The sequence below is a fragment of the Poecile atricapillus genome, chromosome W, assembly GCF_030490865.1.
Source record: "Poecile atricapillus isolate bPoeAtr1 chromosome W, bPoeAtr1.hap1, whole genome shotgun sequence".
NCBI lineage: Eukaryota > Metazoa > Chordata > Aves > Passeriformes > Paridae > Poecile > Poecile atricapillus.
Window position 1 is genome coordinate 63,104,340 of NC_081288.1, and position 21,828 is coordinate 63,126,167.

The 21,828-nt window shown below is 41.1% G+C and overlaps 1 protein-coding gene and 1 long non-coding RNA gene across 2 annotated transcripts in view; one reads left to right on the forward strand and one right to left on the reverse strand.

Annotated features, from left to right (window-relative positions):
* Nucleotides 1-206: 206 nt before the first annotated feature.
* Nucleotides 207-12,362, reverse strand: LOC131592320 (uncharacterized). Its single transcript, XR_009280589.1, has 3 exons — nt 12,169-12,362; nt 10,998-11,173; nt 207-377 (listed from the first exon to the last, which is right to left on the reverse strand). It is a non-coding gene; the product is annotated as an uncharacterized LOC131592320 (long non-coding RNA).
* LOC131592319 (signal peptide, CUB and EGF-like domain-containing protein 1) overlaps nt 12,362-21,828 on the forward strand; it is a 199,591-nt gene continuing 190,124 nt past the window's right edge. Inside the window, exons 1-2 of the mRNA XM_058863740.1 lie at nt 12,362-12,638; nt 15,430-15,552. Coding sequence (XP_058719723.1) covers nt 12,551-12,638; nt 15,430-15,552 — 211 coding nt within the window. The 5' untranslated portion in view covers nt 12,362-12,550. The remainder of the gene's footprint in view (nt 12,639-15,429; nt 15,553-21,828) is intronic.

A 21,828-nucleotide genomic window follows, 5' to 3' on the forward strand; every position in this document is an offset into this window, starting at 1 on the left:
GAACTGTACTCATTTCAAAAGTTTTAATCAGAGTTGCTGCTACCACTTCCTGCAAGGTTTAGATTTGGTTTTTTGCTCCACTGTCTGACTAGGGTTGCAATCATCTGTAAACACAGGGGACATTTAGGTTAAATAAAAGGAAAACATTGAAGCTTTGATCTGGGGAAAAGGAGGAGGTGGGTTTTGTTTTTGAATTTCTTCTTCATGATTTTACAGTTTATTAGCACCAATTTAAACAAGCTAATAGGTTCAAATTACAACAAGATAATTGCAGTTTTTTATAGAGGCACTATGAAATAACCTCCCTTCTATTTTAACCTTTCATCTTGGTCTCATTCTTATCTGTGGACTTCCCCTTTGCCCTTCTTCCACTTTGCCTGAAAAATAAGCAGAAAATACAGTTTACATTATGTCTGTACACACGTCTAGGTTTTTTTAATATATCCCCAGAGGAAATTGGATAAATAAATATACATTTTTCAATAGCTGTAGGACATTTGTTTAACATGGACTAACTCCCCAATAACTAGCAGAAGATTATACATGCAAATCTGATTTTCCATCTAACTTAAGGTTCCCTCTCTTGGGAACCTTGGTGACTACTTGCAAACACTTTCCTTGAATGAGCAGTACCAGCAAAGATACATTATGGTGCTAAAAGTATATAATGTAAAAAGTGAGCTAAAAAGATGGAAGAAGGTTTAGAAAGAAGGAGGAGATGGAAAAGGGAAGTACTATAAAGGGAAGGGCATCTATAAAGAGAGAGGGGTCTAAGCCTTTTACAATAGAGGCAGACTGAAATAACCATGGTTTCTTCTTTGAGTCGTGAGAATAGCTATTTTCTTGTTTAAAAGCTTAAAGAGCTATTAAGTTGGGCAAATCACTGGTAAAACAGCTGGAAATGTAAATAGCAATTTAAACAGTCCATTGCCCCTCAATCCAAATGTGGAATGTGCAGATCTACTTCAAAAAAGTTCCTCTGGTTTTATTATATTGTCAATGGTAAGAGGATTGAGTAGGCACCCTTTCTCCATGGGCTGAATGGAGACAGTGTGCTTTATTTAGAAAATCCACTTTTTTTTTTCCTTTTCTCATTTTTCTTCTTTTTTCCCCTCTTCTTTCCCCCTTCTTTCCTTTTTCTCAATTTTTTCCTTTATTTTTTCTTTTCTTTTTCTTTTTTTTTTCTTTTTGCAAGTGAGCAGACGAGTCTCTAATTTTCACACCATTCTCCCTTAGAGACCTCCTTCAATTGCACCATTCTTTCATTATGTGGAACTAATGAAGTGCTCTGCAACCTTTAGGTCTCCAAAGAATCCGTTCCATTGCTCCAGGAATATAGTCCTTAAATAAAACATGTTTCATTGGCTGACTTCAAAACACTATTCTTATGGGGGAGGGGGGATAAATAATTGGCCTGGAATCACTGTGAGGAAAAAAAAAGAAATTACATCAGACAATGCTTTTAAATTATAGTTACAGTCAAAGGATACATTCAGCAATGGCAGTTTGGGTTCTTATTCCTAGTAAACTGCCAAAATTGGAATATAATTTCTTTGAAGTTCCAGACTGCAAATCTTTTTATGACTATTGTCTTTTCAGTGCCTGTGTTCCATTGAGAGCAAATGGCTTTTGTGGTGTAAAAAATCATGCAGTAGGAGATCAGTAAGACTAATAATTCAGCAGCTGAGTTGGAAGGCTGGCTGCTTGTGTGTCTCAAAAATAACACCTCACATTTTATACACTGCTCTTAATGTAAACATTTAAACTTCTTTATTAGTATTCATTTCCTTTCACATTGCTTATCTTTTGGTGCTTGATCTAATTTGTTGCATACTGGATTCTGGCTTTTGGTAAACTGAAATAACACTATCAGCATGATTATTGTTATAGTTCTGGCAGAAGAGATTTGCTGGCTTAATTTCAGTGAAAACTATATGTCTGTATTTGGCTGTAAAACAATTTATATTTATAGAAGCTGTTGTAATCACCTATTTTTGAGTGAAAGGATTTCTTGGCACATAACTGTTCTTCAATACCCAGGACTTATCGCAAATTTCTAGTGTAAAAACAATACACTTAAGCTCTGTTGAACTGATTAGAAAAGAAAACAGTGCTTAATGAATGTGGGGCTTTGATTTTTGGGTACCTAGGGATAAGTTACAGCCTTCAATTGGCTCCCACTGTATTTTGGTAGGACAGCACGCTGCACTTTGCAGTAATGAAGGTTGTGGAGCAGCAGTCAAGAATAGGGACTAAGTTTTGCCAAGGTCATTAGTACCAGTGGTTACCTAATTGTGGACCCTCTAGAGTGGCCTGATTTCAAACAGGAACACAGCTTGCAGTCCCTGTGTCAAGCTACTCTTACATTTATAGTGGCGACACCTGAAAATCCTTCCAAAATCCTGGCTCTGACTCCATTTCTTGGTTTTCCAAACTTCCCGTGTGAACCTGAGAAAGTAATTCAACCTCTCCGTATCTTTCTGTATCTGATCTTTCCCTTATTTTTACTAGGGGAGAATAATACTCCGCTTTTCTGTGTTGTGAGACCTGATTCATGAATATTTATCAATCTCTTTAAACAGAAGAGAGTTGCACAATGCTGGCCTCATCATAAATAATTTTTGAAATTGCAAATTTGAGACTTGCTGGAATTTCTATACCTTGATATAGGAGTGATTCTGGAGTTGCACCCTCTCAGTTCCTAGTGTGGAGTGACTTTTATGTAACTTTGGTATCCAAAGACAGAGTTCCTATTTTGTTTTCTCCCCAAAATGAAGCGTGCAGTTGCTGTAGCTGGCAAGCCGTGAAAGCACCAAGTGAGGCCCAGATGACTCTGAGTGCCAGCACTTGCTGCTGTTGCCCAGCTGCTCAAGTTATTCCTCCCCTGCAGAGAGAGATGTGGGCTCTACTACACCTCAGTTGTGTTCAGGTTGAACTGGGACATGGAGTGCAAGCCCCCCACAGGGCTGACACTGCTGTTCTGCACTCTGCAGAGCTGTTTATCTTGCTGTTTAGATGTTGCACGGTTTGCATACCCGTGACACAAACCTGAGTGTGCAACTGAAGGCCAAATAAAGCCAGCAGAAAGCTCTCCATTAGTCTGAGTTGCGGGGTTGGACTTTCAGAGGTAAAAAGAAGATGAAACTTGAGATCCTGTTCAAGCATTTAATGCCCTGATTAAACACCAGCTGAAGACAAAACAGGGAAAGCTGTAGAAGGTAGGTACTTCCATGTTCAGTGTCGGCTCCATACAAACATGTAGGTGGAGCTGTCTATTTCTAGGTAAAAAAAAAGAGATGCTATGTTTCATGGAGGTTCTGAACATCAAGAGAATTTGCATGTACTATCTGCAGTCTTGACACATGTATCTACATACATCTGGCTTTTTTGGTGTCCAAGGTTTCTTTCATTGGGAAATTGGTGACACAAGTACTGATTTTCTTTCTCTAACTCTACCATATTTGATTGAAATTAATTCCAAATTATTTTAGATGTGTCATTTAAGTTGAAGAATGATGAGAATTTACCCAGGAGCTTTCAAGCAGTCAGTATCTTATGCCTGCTGTATTTTCACTTTGTGATAGTATACAATTTTCTGATTTCACCAGCTCTCTGAGCACACTTTTATGAAGCTTTACTATCCTGTAATCTTCTGTAAACTCCTTTCACTGTAATTTACTATACCTGTGTTAATCCAATCCATCTCTAATGATATAATAATACTAAAAAAAGGCAACACTAATAATAGGTCTGCACTATGTATTTCATGTAATTTGAAAAGAGAAGCAATGAACATTTGAAACTAAATCCTGCTGTCCTTCTTTATTCATTCAGCCATGGCCTTTCAATAGAACAAAATAATATGCAGGATTAAGGTGAGTGGAATTTTACCCTTTCTATATCCAGGCCTCCTGAGGATGCTGCATTTAATTGTATTTGATAATCTTCTCTTTTATTTGCCATTTCACACCAGCTGAAACTGCAGCTGCCTGTCAGGAATTCAGTTAGTCTGAGCTTCAGCTATCATAGGTAGCTTAGTGCACTAAAGCACAGGCTCCTCTGGAGAGTCCTTAGGGAGGAGAACTCATTTAGCAGAAAAGTATAATTGGGGCTTCCAAGTGGTTCTGGAATCATCACTGTATATTTGGATAGAATGATGCATTTTCAAAGCCTCTGCAAGTGTGTAACCAAGCTGAGTGTGCTTTTAAGGATGAAGTAGGCCACCAGAATGCTTTAATTCCTGGGCTTTTTAAACATGATTACTGGGAAAATGTGTCAGATATGCACTCTACCATTAAAATGCAACATGATGGCAGTATGAGGGGTCTGAGGAGTGGTGTTCCCCTTCTGTGCTGTAGCGGGATCTCTGCTGGACCCTTCACAGCCGTGTTAGGAAACAGGGCTGGAGTCTGTGCCAACATGGCCTGTGAGCAACAGGTTCCCTCACAGCAACTGCAATTACCCTGAAACACCCCTGCAATACCTGCTGAAATAGAGTCCTGGGACTTGGGAAAAATGTGCTAGAAGGAATGAAGATTTGCTGACCTTTTTTTTGTTAAACTCAGGTTAGAACTGCAAAAATCAACACACACAGGTGCATAGACTTTCTTTGTCTTGTTTTGTTTAAAGAAGGGGAGCCATTAGTTGATGTGGTAGAAAAATCTGAGGCAAAGATTTGAGCTTAGATATTTTCTGCAGTATCTTCTCTGTAGGAAGTTTCTTGTAAACCACGAAGATCATGATAGCCTGGTTCCATCAGATTTGTCTGGTGTGTTGACAAGTGCAGCATTGTTCTACACAAGACATGAACTTTCCTATTGCTTCAGAGAAAGGTGTTTCTCTGCATGTTGGAGTCTAAAGGAAAGCACAAGAGTTCCTGCAAAGAGCAACAACAGGAATAGGTAGCAGCACAAAGAAGCTGTGTCTGAACTTCTTCCAGTTCCATGTGAACTGAATTGTATTTATAGCATCCCCATTAAAACCCTAAGCACCCAACTGTATCCTTAGGTCGAACTTTCATTTTTCATTTCCTTTGTCTAGTCTTTCCAATTAAAACATATTCATTTTCACTGGTGGTGAGGTTCATAAGTGTTCAACATCAACATTTTAAGCATTTGAATATCTAAAAATGTGAGGAACACAGCTGATATAAATTATAAAATTAATATAATTCTACTTAATAATGTATATTTAATATAATTTTAAATTGTAAAAATGTTATTAATTTAATATAAATTATACAATAATCTTGGCATCTCTAGACTTTGTTGTCTTTATGAGAATATTAACTTTTCAATAATTTTCAATGCTTCATCCAAGTATTTTAAAGATCCTATTGTGAGATTTATCCTTCTTCCTTAAAAGATAATTAGGAAAAAGTCTTTTCCCTGTTTTGAATTCTTCTTTTTTCAGAAGCCCTATTCTGTTTACTGGAAAACCATTGAAACATCTTAATTGTCACAATTCTTAGCTAATCTGAGCCTGCCTAGAGATGGAAAAGAGTTACTACAGGACTATGAGAGACAGGACCCTGCTTGTTCTCTTTCTGAACCTTTGATTGTGGTGTTGCACTGCTCTGAAAGTTATTTCTCACCAATGAGCCCCACAGTGCTCATGCTACAGGCCTAAATTTCTGCTGCTATCCCCCTGATACTCACTGGTCCTGCCAGATGACAGCTGGAGTGTTTTATAATATTTTTTCACAGCTGAAGAGGTTAAGGCTACAATCACAACAGGGGAGATGCAGGCTTCCTGATCAAAGCCCATCTCAGTTCAGCTGTATTGAAGGAACAGAGCAACTGAATTAAAATGCATTTAATTACAGTACAAAGAATTACATGCATCTATATTTCAATATAGGTACCTACATTGGAATACAACTTTACTTGGTCTACACCAATTTTGCCTACGATAAAAGTTGTTACTGGTAATACGCCAGGCTTAATGGATAAAGTGATGGCTTGAACTCAATCACATCTTTCGTAATAGGCTTCTTGTTTAAGTTTATATGGCAATGAGCTCTTAAATTCTGGATTGCGTGCAGTAAAGACTGCAGCTAAACAAGGGGATGAGTATATGTTTACACTTGAACTAAAATAAGCACACTGATTTTAAGAAATCTGTACTACATAGCTCCCGCTACATAGCTGGCTTGGACTTGGATTGGTAAAGGAATTGATGCTCTGACGTGGTGCTTAGTCCTCCAGCTGGTTTTGATGGAAGAATTTCTGTCCCTGCAGTAAATTGAACAGATGCTGCAATGCAAAACTATCTAAGTTTCAACAGCATTGGACTCTCTTCATATTACAGCAAATTAAAGGGAAAATCTTGAGAGCAGCTTTGGTACTGTGGGCCTCCCTGAGGAATGCAGAATTTCAAATTAGTACACAAATCTCACTCTAGCTCTCAGTGGCTGGGAGGGTAGGGAAGGAGAAAAATTGCAGGAGCTGGCTGCATTACAGATATTTTTTTCCTTCCTTTCTGCAGGAAGGTGTCCTGAGAAATAACCTTTAATTGTTTGTAGAATTGTAGAGTCAGGAAAAAATTACATTTTATGAAAAAGCTTCTGTTGGAATTTTCCTGGAGTCTTGTTGTTGCTTTTAATGTTAAAAATTAAATTGTTTTGGATCAGGAAAGGTTTAAAAGAATTGTTGCAGGAGTCTTACAAGAACTTCCCATGATTTGTCAAGTTGTCCTGCCAACTCACCCACATCTGCAGCTTCTCTGCCAGGCTGCAGTTGAAATTTGCAGCCTCTGGAAGTCCTGGGGCTTTTGTGAGTGCTTTTGGTTTGTGCTGGGTTTTGTGCTTAATTTTTTTCTTTTTTTTTTCTTTTTTTAACATTTTTTTGAGGGAAAGTAGAACAGGTAGGCAGGGCTCTGAATTGAAAAAAAATAAAATTTCACAATATTAAGCGTTCTGTGAAGCTGAATCAGCTTTTGCCTCTGAACTGCTGCCATGGTGTGTTCCACAGAGCAGAGAGGACTGCCCATGTGGATTATAGCCATGTTACTCCCCACAGCTGGTTTTGAACTGTGCTGAAGGATAAAGGGAATGTGAGTGGAGGGCAGGGCCTCTTCTCTTTATCCTGCACTACACAATCCCAAGCCTGCTGAGACAGTCTTTGCAGAAGTCTATAGGCAAGAGTAGTCCTGCTGATAAATATGTACATGCTTCAGTGTTCCTTGCATGTTCAGGGCCTTGATTAGAATGGGAAAGGGAACTGATAGCTGACCACAAATCATGGGTACAACAGAAAGTACCTCAGCCTGAGGGCCTAAAGTGCTTTGAAGAAGAAATTAGAGCCATCTGTAGCCATTTTTGAGAAAAAGTTCACTTTCAAACAAGAGATCAGAAAATGTTTTCTAAAACAACCCAAAAGCTTTCTCTCATCTGCTGTGTTACTAGAATGCTGTTTGTTGTACTGTGCAGTTTGCTATCCAGAGCAGTTAATGACTATTCAGAATTTAAGATTTTAACTAACTGTGTTAAGCCTAAAACACTGAAGACAGTAGTTTCCTCTGAGTTGCTTGACATTTTTGGAGTGTGCAGTCCCAGGTGTTCAAGAAGATTGCATGTTAGAGCATTAGCAATACATATTTCTTTGCAATCACAATAATCTGTGAGATTCATTTTGAGACTAACTGAAGTGCTAATGCTAAAATACAATGGCAAGTAATCTGCAGCAGATTAGGAGCAAGAACTTGTACTAGCACAAGTTACTGTTTTGAAGTCCTCAGTGGAGGAATCATTAAGTTAAAATTTTCATCCTACTCTAGTGTAAAGCTAGTGGATGGACAAAGATCAATTGGATTTTTTTTCTCCTTGATATTTCCCTTCTGACTCCCTCATGCCTCTACTTCCTAAAACCAAGCCATTTCAGAATGCCACTGCATTGTGAATCTCCTTGTGAACACAAGGACACATTGCTAGCATTTCTGAAACTATTTTAGCAACAGACTTATCAAACAGGACTTTTAGAAGTTATTCTTTTCAGCTCTACGCTTCCACAGGTCTTTCTCATCATCTCCCACCTGCTAAGGTATAATTTCAAAGCAGGTAGTAGGCACAACCTTGTTTTGTGTGTTCTTTCATGCAGATTTTAGAGGTGACCCTTATTAATTTTAAGAGAGACTGCTGTTACAAATCTCCTGTATAATGATGGTTATAAAGTTTTATCCTGCTCTTTATGCATCAAGTCCTTATTCACCTGTTTGAGATGTAACCTTCATCTTGGCAAAGTATACTTTTACTAGGCTGGAGTACCACTAAAGGAGGATCTACTCTACTTTTCATGGTGATGGTGGTATTTTCCATCTCTTCATTAATGTTTTCATCTTTCCCTCTCAGTGGTTATAATTCAAGCAGGGGGGAAAAAAACAAACATTACTCTTCCCAGTAACTCACTCCTCTCCTGCCATTTAACACAAATGTTAAAGTGTTTTTCTGAATAGAAAACTGTTCATGACACACTTAAGAGGAAAGAAACTTATGGATTTGTAGATAGTAATGTTAAGTAAGGTGTTTTGAGCCTCATCATCCACTGTGTTAAACTAATTACATGTTTAAGGAAGTGCTTTTGCATGAGTCTTCATCTCTTTTGGCACCTTGGCAATGAAAGGGGAGGAACAGCTGGATGAAGCAGGTGACAAATTTTGGAAGAAGGTAACAGCACAGAGAGTAAATGTCCTCAAGCATGAGTTGATGTTTCTCTTCAAAACCTGGCACTGACTTCCACCTTTTTTTTTCCCAGAATATCCAAATTTGCCGCTAGTTCCACAAGGTTTCACATATTGTCTCCCATCATATTGATGGGAGAGTGAGATAAAACTGATTGTGATCTCACCAAAGCTATGGAATAAATGTCCCCTCTTATCTGTTACAGCAGCTGCTCTGTAATTCCCCATTTCCTCCAATTAGGGAAAAAAAGAAAAAAAAAAAAATCCTCATCCCCTTATACACCGAATTTTCTTGTGCAAAACTTTCATTATGGATTATGGTAGACATTTGTTGTTGTTTTTTATTCCCATGTACAAGAACAAAGCATTGAATTACTTCAGCTGCATGCTTCTACTTGACTTCCTGGAAACTTATGCTGTATTTTCCTGGAAAGAAGTAATACAGCATCAAGTATGTGGTGCTATGCATGTTTATTGCCTGTTAGTATCAAAAGTTATATGTATACAAATGCAGAATGGTCTATATTGCTTTGAAGAGTTGGGCTTGCATTGTTCCTTCCTAATAGAAAGTATTTAAGTAAACTTTGGAGATACATGGTTCAGGGTTCAAAGTGTAGGTGCTCCCAGCACAGATTCTGACACATGGATTCGTTGTCCCCTATTCAAGGGATCCAGATCTCTCTCGGTTCTTTGAAGTACAGTTCAGAAAAAGAGATGAATTGAAGTTAAAAGGGTCAGGCTTTATGTGCCTCACTGGACTCATAAAAGCCGTAACTGGGGAAACAGACAAAATAAGTACAGTATATTATTTTGAGAGGTGCTGTATTAATACAGTGAAAGATAGGCCCTGCTACAGTGGGCTTTCACTGCAAATGGACAAGAGGGACAGAAGGAAGAGAAACAGAAATGAAGAAGTAAAGCAATTGGTTCAAGTTTGCACAGGCTATTCAGTGACTGCTGTGATTCCTAGCACTATCAATAGCTTGTGTTGCCTCCTGAGGCAGCAGTGGCCCCAGTAGTCAAGTGTTCACAAATAGCAAACCGGGAAACCAAATAATTCTGCAGATGCTGTTCTGTCTTTTCAAAGCACTTTTGGAATAGTGCATATCTGTGGGAGAAAGTGTTCTGAAGGTGGGAGTACTGTTCTGCAGCCACAATTCTTTTTAATGCTCTTGCCTGATATGCAGCTTTTCATGGACCTTCTATTCTGTAAAGAGATTGATCCTAATAAAACATATCTCTTTTATTATTAAGCATTATTATTATTTTATTGGAATAGCTTTAGGGGCATTAGTATGGAAGAACATTAGAAGCCAATTAACGTGCTGCCCAAAGGCTTTTAGGCAGAGCTAAAGTACTTTGGTAGAGAGGTGAAACACTGGAGGTGCTCCTCAGGCTGGGCTGGCTCCATCTGCAGCCCAGGTAGCTCTTGCTTATGCCCCTTACCCAGAGCAGGTTTGCAGTCATGAATCTGCCTTTTACCATCCACATTGGAAGAAGCTGCTTGGTCATTACTTCTAACATTAAATTTTTCATAGAATCATTTGTGGAATTGACACAGAGATGATGTTAGATTATTATAACCAAGCACAGGAACATAATTACAGGTGCAAAAGGTAAAAATCCATAAGGATCCCTTTTTTAAGATGTGTCCCTTAGCAAGAAAGACTCTGAAATGACCCATCTGTAAATATTCAGCCTGGCATTGTAGATGATGTTCTTTATTTTATGTGATAATCCTGGCTTACTGTTAAGGTGCTCTTTTAATAAATACAGTACTTTTGTATTTCCTTATGTATTCTATCTGTCAGGACCTTGGTTTAAGGAAATAAACAACGAGCTTGCTAGAAGATGGACACCTGATCTGAATGATCTTTAGCTTTGTATGCCACCCTGGGAGTATACAAGGCCATATATAGACAATGTGAGATTTAGACCAAAGGGACTTCCTTTCCTGAGTGCCATACAGGTGTTATAGATTATAAATGCATAGAGTCAGGCACAAGTGTGGTGATTTCTGTAACTCAACAGATGCAGCTAACATGACACAATGCATGATAGAGAGCAAGTCACCAAGGCAGTGAAAGTATTTTGTTGCTTTAGCAAAATTCTTCATTGCACTGTGGCTTTTAAAAAAGTTGAAATAGTTGATAGCTGAACCACAATTCTGGTGGATTCCTTCATGAAATGTAAACTTTTTTGGATTATTTATCCCATAATAAATTTTATTATGAGTCCATGAAATTGAATGAAAAGGCCAATTGTGAAATACTTAAAGAAGAAACAAATGGGGGCGGCGGGGGGAGAGAGATTAGCCTTACTTTTCACCTAGAACAAAACTCCTTCCAAAATCTTGGAAAATAAAGGCTCTGGCCTGACGGTCACGAGGTGGCGCTCCAAGACACCGTGTGGCCTCTCTGGGGACCTCCAAGGCACCAACGCGCCGTGGTGTATCCATGGAAGACTCGGGCATGGAATCCGCCGCTGCACCTCAGCTCTGTAACACAAAAAAAAAAAAAATAGGCGTCCGGATTTAAAATAGCAATACCCCTAACCCCACCCCTAAGGGATTAAGGACGGGAATGCCCAAAGTAGAGGTGTAAACACGCAGAAAGCAAACAGCTTTGGCACTGTGTAGTAGTGGTTTCGTTTTATTGGAGGACAAGGACCGTGGTGTGGAGTTTTACTAAACACGCAGCTGAACTGAGCAGTTTTTCTTACATTTCCTTCCCATCTCTTCAAGCTTAAAAGTACTTAATAGTGCTCCTTTCTGGGCAAGTATATTGTACTGACATATATGCACATTTGGGAGGAACTTGTCAGAAAGAGGCATCTAAGGCTATAACAGGGTCTATTTATCTTCCAGACGACAAGTGGAACTCATACACGACAGGCAGCCTCTCGGGGGAGTTAGGAGTTGAAACAACCAAAAGTAGCAAAGCATTTCAGCAGTAGGGTACCTGTGAAAGAAAGGTGTAAAGCGAAGAGGGGCGGCACGGCCGTAACAAGGGATGTCTGCCAGCTATTTCAGTCCTTTAAAGACAGTCTGAAATGGTTTAGGGTCATGAAGCTTGGCTCGGAGGGGAGAAATGTCTCACGTTTGGGTTTAAAAGTGCAGGATTTTCGCCTCCAAGGTGGTGGTGACAACGACACTCATATGCTCGTCTGGAGCGGAGATGATTTTGGGGAGTGCATTCTTCCTGGCCGGGCCAGGGCCGCAGGGATCACTTGCGGAGCTCGTGGTTGGCCCGAGTGAACGGCTTGGAGAAGCAAACCTAGGGCTAGAAAGGCGCACTGGCCTCCGCAGCAAAGCCCTCAAAACGCTGGAGGAAGTCAGCGGCTGGTGATAACCCGTGGCAAGCGCGAGCGAGTTAGCCGAAGCTAGGAGGTAGGCAGAAAAAAAAAAAAAAAAAGTCGTCTTTTAGCCTGAACCCGAGAAGGGGGAAGGATCCCTAGCCGCGGTTGCCAAGGAGATGGGCAGTGTCCGCCGACCTGTCTGCCCTCACAGCCGCGGTGTGGGGGTATCTGTCCGTATCTATCCCTGGCGGCGCCCGCAGCCTCGGAGGGGCGCAGCGCGGAGGGTACGATGCTGCAGGGTCCCTGCCGCCCCTCCCTGTCGGGAGCAGCCAGGCCGCTGTGCCACGCCGGGCAGTGCCCGAGCCACGGACGGGCTCCCCGGCGGCCGAGCACCCCCTCCCCGGGGCGGCGGGGCGCGGGGGCGGCTCTGTCCCCGGCCCGCCCCGGCACCGCCCCCGCCGCGGGAGCCCCGGCGAATCAGCGGGGCGCTGTCAGGGCGTCAGCGCCGGCGGCTCCGCGCGGCCGGCCCCGAGCGCGTCCCTTATCGCAGACGGGCACCGGGGATCGCATCATTATCATGGGCACTGTTTTCTTTTCGCGGCGCTGCTGTTTGCTTTTCGCTCTCGCCTGGGCCGGCAGGTTGGCGGGAGGCAGCGGGGGCGCAGGTAAGAAGAGGGGGCTCCGCCGCCGTGCCGCCTTCCCCAGGCGCGGACGGTGCGGAGCCGCCGCCCCGGGGGGACTGTGGCCGTCCGCTCTCCTCTGCCCTCTGTAAGGTGTTCAGGGGGAGGTCACTTCTCGCTGCTCGTAGCGCCGAGGGTGTTGGAAGTTGCGGTGGGGAGGCGTTTTCTCGCGTGTTTGACACAGCCGGAGCCGAGGGATTTCTGCAGGGAGAGATGGGGAAGAAAAAGTTACTCAAGTGCCTACGAGATAAGCCTGTGCTGAGGTCTGTAGACTCCGCAGAGCAAGCGTTGGCTAGGATATCTTCATAGGTTTTCCTTGTCTGCGCATTAACCCAAAGACCTGGCGTTTTTAACATCGGCGCTCGTATCGGTTTAATAGCTGTAATTATGCTTTGTTTTCGCTTCGGTGATTAAAAGAAAACAAGCCAAAAATCAAACACCCCCCAATGTTATCTGCTTTGGAACGTTGCAAGCCCAAAGTGCTTTTTGAAAGAAATATATGCAGGCTCCGAAGTTGTGCAAGGAGAAATCTTTTGAGGTGAAGTACGAGTGGGAGCAGGCGGGGAGGGAGGAGGAGGTTGTGGAAAAAGTCCCTGGTCCTCGGATAGAAGAGTTTAAATGTAACAAAATGAACGAAGTCAGCCTAGAAATTCTTAAAGTCCGAGTAATGCAATGTGAGATGTGGAGCAGAGCAGGGGCTCATACTTTGTTTTGCCCTTTCATTTGACTCATTGGCATTCACGCCTGACTCCCAGGCATCCTCTGGTTGCTGTGAAATGTCCCCCTTGTTGGCTCAATGCAGTTTGAATTTTTGACGGCATTATAAAGAGTCCAGCTGTCACTTTTGCTGTTCTTGATGGGAGATGGGTGCCGGTTTTAATGACTCGAAAGTATGAACCAAAGCACAAAAAAAAAACAAAAACAAAAAAAACCAGAAAAAAAACCTCCCAAAAACTTCTTTCTTCTTTGTGGTTGACTGAATCTGTGCCTGATCTGGGCAACACCTAAACTAATTCACATAAATCATAGCTGGATCTGAACTGGCTCAGCCGTAAAAATATACGAATGGACAAGAAAGAAGGAAACATTACAGCAGCTCTGCCTTAGTACGGAAAATTACGACGCTTGGTGTTCTGTTCAGTTTTTTTCTTAAAACAAAGACAAAAAAAAAACCAAAAAAAAAACCAAAAAAAACCAAAACCAAAACACCTCTACAACAACAATACAGAGTCCGGGTAATTCTCTCCCTGGGATTCCAGAGGTGTCCCGCGGGGCTGTCCCGGTCTGCACCTCCCAGCGAAGTTCTCTGTTGTGTGCCATGCTACAACGTCTGCTTATTCTCCCCTCTCTAAATAGCCCCCTCCCGTTCCCGGTGACTTTGAAGGATCCGCGTGTTATCACTGGAGATGGCTGAGCAAGCACTTATGAAACAATTAACGTTCGGATTTCAAGCTAACAATAAAACTGTTTTCACTTTAGCGCACCTTTTTGAGGACCTGTTAATCTAACTGGCATGAAAGCAACTGCACAAGCCTCTCGCTGGATGCCCGGCTGCCTCCCTCCGCAGCACCTCTGTCTCCTCGGTGCTTCCTGACCATAAAGCGGGGGCTGCGCTCTGTGCAGCTCTGCGGGCTCCCCTCCGGCTGCTCACCCGCTTCCCTGCCTGCGTGCTCGTGTTCTCCCGGCAGCCCCAGATGTGGCTGTGGCGTGGGGCGGGGAGGAAGCCCCTGGGAGGTGCGGGATTGACAGCACGGCCGCGCTGACGGCTGCCGTGCCCGGGCTGCGATGCCATCGCGGCTCCCGGTGTCGGGAGCTCCGGGTGCCGGGGTGGCCGGGCAGCGGCTGTGGGCAGCGCGGGGGGCGGGGCAGCTCAGGCAGGGCTGTAGGTGTTCCCATGCTCCCAGCACACCCCATCCCTTAGTAGGTCGGGGTTGGGGTTTTCCCCCCATGCTCACTTCATCAACATTCCCACGACTACCAAATCTGGATTCTGCCTCCCCATCCTCCCTCCCCATCCTCTTTAAGTCCGGAGGACAGAACGAATGTCCTTCACTGAAATGTTTGTAATGTTTCTTACACTGAAAACAAGAAAAGCGGTCTGGGTCCCCCCTTTCAGAGTCAGACTTACCCAGTAAGGTACACACCCGAGCAGGGGCTGGGAGGACTGCTGGGACTTTTTTCCTCTTAAATGAGTGTTAGTCCTAGTAGATGATGTTATTGCAGGTTACTTTCCTCCACTCTACCGTACCGAGTTTCATATGGTCTTCGATTTATTTATTTTTTTGCTTCTCAGGAAAAAGTATTAATGTGGTTTTGCTGTTTAAATATTTCTTTTTCCCATTCCCTCACCAGCATAGTTTATTTAAACTAGGGTCTGTCTTTATAAATTAAGAAAATCTCTGTGCTAGAACAGGCTAGTGGTCTTTTTTTTCTTCTCTTATAGGTAATTTAAGCATTCTCTTGTTTTACCAAGATGTGGGTCTCTAGTACCAGACTTAAACAGCAGAAGCTAATTTCTAGTGTCTTAAGTATTTTATTCATAGTGCAGAAATGTGAGACTGAGTCCCTCCACCTCAGTGGAACAATGCTTGTAAGTGGCTTGAGGAGATATCACGTTTTCTGGTTTAGTTATTTAGCCTCAGATGTTCCCATTTCCAGCATGACACTGGGAAGGCAGGCAGGCATACAGCTTCAAGGGGAGTATCTATCCTTGGTGTTTTGTTTCTCATCTGTCCCCTTCTTATCTGTCCCCTTGGGGTTCCCTCTGTGCTTCCAGATGTTGACGAGTGCGCAGAAGCTACGGATGACTGTCACATCGACGCAATTTGTCAAAACACACCAAAATCCTACAAATGCATCTGCAAGCCGGGCTACAAAGGGGAAGGGAAACAGTGCGAAGGTAAGAACAGATCGGCTCCTCTCCTGTCTCTTCTCCCCTCCCTTCTTTTATTTGTTTGCTCTTTGAAAGCTTTTGTAAATAGCTGAATTCCTGAAACGATTAATGCAGATTTACAGCTGCTTAACCTCAAATCTGGGTGTTTATTGGCAAGCATCCCCCTGCTGCTTTTGCTAATTGTTCGGCACCGCAAAACGTTGTGCCCGCCAGCCTCCTCTTCAGAATAAAATGAAACAAAAAAGGGGTATGAGGGGGTGGCATTCCCTGGCAGCACCAGCTCCTCCTGGGCAGTGTTGGGCTCGAAGCGCCGCGCCAAACACGTGGGTGTGGCCCGTGGATGGGATGGGATGGGCCAGGCCCCTGGCCAGCTCCCTAGCAGAGAGCGCACGGAAAAGGCTCACCACTGTTTTCCCCATACAAGTTACAGAAGGTGTTTTTCTGTACGTACTCAAACAGGATGCTGGGATTTGCTTCTCTTTGACATTCTACATGTGTCACGATCATATATTTCTAATCCTTGGGACATAATTTTAAAAGGAAGAATATCAGATTATTGTGTTTGTACAGACTTGAAAACACTTACTTTACTTCTCTATGTCCTCATATCACTCTTGTAATTGAAAAAGACCTAGCAGGTTTTATTAGGCTCAGTGTATACTCATATTCCGGATTTTATGGACTCCATCTTGTCTATTGAATCTCAGTGGATAGATTCTCTGGTGAAAAGAACAAATATTGTAATCACAGCAGAATGCCTTTCAAATAAAAGATGCAAGGTTTTTATTTTTTCCTATTTGTAGATGCTTAGTAGATATAACATTTTCCTTCTAAGTCTCTTGCTTTCTATGGCAGAATGCAGATTTTTGAGAAACATCTGTAGCTAGTCCATTAAAAAGATTGGAGACCTAGATATTAATTTGGTTAACTACAAAAATATGAAACCACATATTATTCTCCATGGACCTCAAAAATGTTTGTGCAAGTGTCCTCAGAAAGCATTTTTGTGGTTGTCATATTTTTCTGTCTTGGGCTTAAATTGACAGGGACAAACTTTGATTGTCCACCTTTTGGTGCTCTAGTATATCTGAGCTGCTCCTCTGGAAGCCAAATTTTATTTCTTGCAAACAGGATAATCATTCAGCACCAGTTCTTCCTCTATTCATCCCTTTCAGGGAAAGAGCTACAGAACTCTGAAAAAATGTACTCAAGGCCACAGATGTGGAGGTTACAGCATTCTCGGCATTGGTACTTGTATTGGTTTTCTACATTAAAAGTTTCCTTATGCTTTCACTATTCATATTTTGGTTGTTTAGCTCTGTTTAGTGGTAGACATGGCTTATATTCATGCTTGACTAATACACATATATCTCTTTTCCTGACTTGCCTTGGCTCAGTAAAAAAACCCAAAAAAATCCCAAACTCAGGAAATAGAAAAAACAAGATTTATCCTTGTAATGATGTACAGAAAAATGGAACATATAATATCAAACTCATATCTAATAGATTTTAGTGTCTGACCAGCCTGATAAGTAAACTAGGGCAGACTGCAATATGTTCTGCATGGATGTTCAGCATTAGTCAGGTAATGTAAGTGGCCTGAACCAGGTGTTACTGTGCATGATATATAAGGTTTTTCCTACAACATTATGGTAACAGTTCTAAAGATTTTGCATCAGTGTCACCCTGAAAACTAAACCTTCTGATCTTGTTTTCATAGTTTTTGTTACTTTCCCAGGAAAGTATAAACATACGTGTTTACACATTCCTTCTAAGAAATGTCTTTGATGGACGTTTCACATGACCAGTGTGATTGGGAAGGTGGTAACTTAGTTATTCAATCCCTGGTCATTGTCAAGAATCTATAAATACTGGAGTCAGAAAATAAAGTTACTTCTTTTCCTGACATACCATTGAGACGTGCTCATGTGAATCATTCTGTGTCCTTTAGCGACATATCAGTTCTGTGTCTTAAGTTGGTAATTAATACCAAATTTTGGTAGAAGCAGAAAGCTTCAGAATGGGTCGGTGGCAAATCTAAGATCTGCCTCAGGCCTGTTGTACATGTATATTGTATCTGAGGTTAAGTATTAAAAACCTACAGAAATAAACAGACTAGCTTAGTTGATTGGTATCTAGTATTCTGTCACAAGACAACCTCAGTGACCAGCTGTTAGAAGTTATCTTTTAAGATAAAAGTGACTGTTAACAAAGGTGAAACCCACTGGGTTGTTTTTGTTGTGCTAAAACCAAAACTGGGCCATTAAATTATTCTTGTCTTGAGTCTAAAGCCCAGTCTTTATAACTGGGCTTTTCAAAATAAGTCTTTTGATCCGTGAAACTAGTTACCTATGAGAAAAAGATTTTGTACAGATAACAAGCCTCTTAACTAAGTTTGTAGCAAGCTACCAGTGTTGCTTCAAGTCTGAAGAGTATTCGTTATAACTAACACACTTATATCCCAGTCTCTCTGATACAACAGGATTTTACTAAACTAGTAGAATTTCCATTCATACAGTACAGTGAGTTTAAAGGCATTATACTATCAAATTAATTCTGATGAATTTTAGTGAGCTGCCAGTTTGGGTTGTATTGAGGCATTGCAATTAATTTAGAAATGTGCATGTTTGTTTATTTTAAATGGTAGTCTTAAATACTGCTTTTGTTCACTGAAAATTTGTTTTAGAGCAAGGGGTAGAGTATGGGAAGTAAGATTTTTTGGATGACTCTTAGGAGCACATATTTTTACAAAAGTGTACAGTGTATCAATATGTATTTGTGTACTCTTATGTATTTATAGTTTTTTCTAAACAATGGGATGCTTGCGCCAATGCAGTAAATGTGGAGCCCAGCCACTTGTGCAGGATTTTGCTCAGGGTTTGCTGCTGTGAGCCAAAGGGTGGGGAAAAATATATATGACACAAGTATTTCTTTAAGGACATGTGGAGAACTCTAGCAGCAATTGTATGGAAATTAAACATTTTCCTGACAGTCTGTTAAGTTTCTTTGGTAGGGAATTTATTTCTGAACTTTGATTTTTCTATCAAAATGTCTTTTGGCCTGGGTTTCTCCAGAGTTTATGAGGATTGAGGATGACTTTTCAGTTCACAGATCTTTTTCTTAGTTTTTTTCTTTCTGGATAATTTTCTTGTCTGAACCACTTGACCTGTTTCTTTTCACAGAGTACAGTTATTTGTCCAGACAGAAGAGTTCCTCATTCTTCTTGAGTCCTGTCTTCTGCTTCCTTCTGTAGATTTCACTTTACTTTTTTTCTTTCTTTAATCAGGTATCTGTTATGCTTTGTAAAGCCTCATGGTGAGCTTTGCCACGATATTTTTCCGTATCATGTAATGTATTAATATGCCTAGAACACAAATTCTCTAGCTGGCATTTTCATAGGACAGAATATTGTGTCCAACCCAGATAACTTTTAAAAAAATAATTCTCTATTTCTAGTCAATATACAAAATACATTAATTTATAATTAATTAACTTGCTTGCCCTGGCACATGTGCTATTACCTAAGAAGTCTTCCCCATTGTGATTTTAGTCAGGATCTCACACACAGTGGGCTGGATTCAGCTGCAGGCATGATTTTTCATGATAGGACTTTGTCGTTACCTTCTCAACATTGAATTTTGGCTTTTCCACAGGTTGATATCTCAACAAAATTGTGTCTAAGCAGTGGAAATTCCAGAAGGTTCAAAAGCATTCCAGGTCCTGGGGTTCCTTATGCCCTGACAGAGCATTCTTTGTCTCCAATGCAATGTTGTGTGTTTTCAGTTGTAGGATATTCTGTTATTGAATGGTGTATGAAGGGTTTTAAGCTCTCAAACCCAGTTATTTGGGGTTTTTACCCCAAACTCTTATGCCATTAATGGTTAAAATATTCTGTATAGTTGTTTGTTGGTGTTCACCTATGCCCATTTTATATCAAGTTAGTGTTAAGTTTATATTCTAGGTTGATTTTTTTCCTTAGACTACTTTTTGTCCTCAATGGGACTGTAATTTCAGTGACTTGCTCTAGCTGTTGGTTTTTCCTTTTGGATTATACCTTACATGTAGGACCCTTAAGACACATTTATTGGGAACTGTTGCTTCTGAATTGTTAAACTCTGTGCTTTCCCATATTGACTGAGATTTTCCTCTTGGAGCATTTTTTCTACTGTCTTCCATAGTATTTTCAGACCTCTGGTTCAGTTATTTTAATAATTGATCTCATACAGTTGTTACAATGTTTCTTGAACTTTTTGTGCAGAAGAGAAATGTTCACAACTTTCAGCTGGACTTTTTTTCTTTTTTTTTTTTTAATTCTCCTATGAAGCTTCATAATGTTGTTGATGGATTTCTTGCTGAGGGCAACACACACATACCATGGCAAAGGGTCTGATAGAGTCTGCCCTGTGAGGGTGATTTTCAGATTTCTGCTCACATTGGAAATTTGTGCTATATCAGCAGCAGTTGTGCTTGACTGCTAGGTGAGCAGGATTGTGCAGTTCTAGTGATTAAAGTCAGTCATGTGTTTGTGTATTTGTAGTCTTTTTCTTAATGTAAATCATCATTCTAGATAAGTAGGCAGGTTATGGTGATAATCTGCAATGAGGGCCTTTATTCTTGATTGCCCCATTGACAGGACCTCACTGGGTTTAAGTACAATCTCAAAATAAGATGAACCATTCCTGCCACAGTCACAGGTATATTCAGCCTCTGCATGTGTCCATTTGGAAACACAAACCAGTTGTCCCTTCTGACCAGCCATTATCATCTTCAGTAGTTTTGTGGACATAAAGCCAAGTTTCTACTTGTACCTGTTTTTCAGATCTGTTTTTAATGGATTTTAAACAAATCTTAGCAATTGGAAAAGCATCTCATCACTTCCATTAAAATAATGATTGACTCTCCAGGCTTGATTTAATACTCCTGTTATAATTTTAATCTTGTTGACCTGCTTTATCTTTCATTTTCTTAAGAAGCTCATTCATAGTCTCACTCATTGGGTTTTAATTTTATTATGGTCTTTTAAATACCTGTTGTGTTCTTCTCATGCTCCTCAAAAGTGAACCCAAATATTGTGACAGGGCTGCTCTGAATCAATCATCCCAGAAACACAGGACTTGCCAGACTTATCATTTCCCAGCTCCCAATCTAGTATCTCATAGTAGAGCCTCCTTTTGTCTGCAGGGATAAGTAAGTAGGGTACTTCTGGATATCCTTTACTGGAACAGTGATCCCATTTCTTTTAAGAGCTCTGTGGTATCCCATCAATCCATTCTCAGCAATTCTTTCTTAACCGAGTCATCTTCATCAATGATGTCCTCTGAGAGCTGGGACACTGTTGGGTGTCTTTTGGTTTCTGAAACTCGGGCATCTTGATGCTTTCACAACTCTAGTGAGCTTAGACTTGTTCTGTCTGTCTCTGCAGAATAACAGTGGTCCCACTGAACAAGGCAGCTTAAGTGACTTCTTCCTGATTGATGATTCTTCCAATTGCAGTAGAAGGTGAATTAATACTTTTGAGGACTGCCTTGATCTCCCTGAATGAGGTCTGCAGTGAATATTAGGTGCTGAAGCTGCTGTGCTTTCTGGGGTTACAATACCTTGACAGATGGTGCTCAGGTCATGTGTTGAAGTTCATGTCACCCTCCCCTAATAGATGAGACCTGGTGCTCCAAGTCTGTGCTGCTGGGTTTGTGAGGCTGGCTTGAAGCAGCCCATCTGAGAACAGAGCAACACACTCTGCCATCTCCAAATTTTATGGGGATTTCTATTCCAGGGTCAAATCTTCCTTCCCAGTTTGATTCACACAGATTATGGCTTTACTCTGGATGAGCCTCTATGCTGATTTCCCTGAAAGCAGCTTCACAATGAAGCAGTACATGTTGTCAAAAAATGAAGGAGAGAGAATACCAACTAGCTGATTTGATTTGAGCTGGTATCTGCTTTTGTTTTCTCTTTCTATTATTGGGTAGCTTGATGCATTTTATTTGGTTTAGGCTGATAAAAGTGTTCCCAGAATTGAATTCTAAGGCCTTCTACATCTCTGCTTTTTTCTTTCTCCTTTTTTGTTTTAATTGTCTGGTACTATTTAATACTTAATTCTGACTTGCAAGTTTTCTAACTTGCACCAGGGGATGAATTTTTTCTTGATTCTTGGGGGATGGAGAAGTGGAGAAGTAGCAGCAAGTAAGAAAATACTCCTGAGAACATTCTGTATTTAATCAGTATTTTATTACAGCCTAAGTGAATTAACAGCTTATGATAACTTTTTTCTTTTTCCTCCTT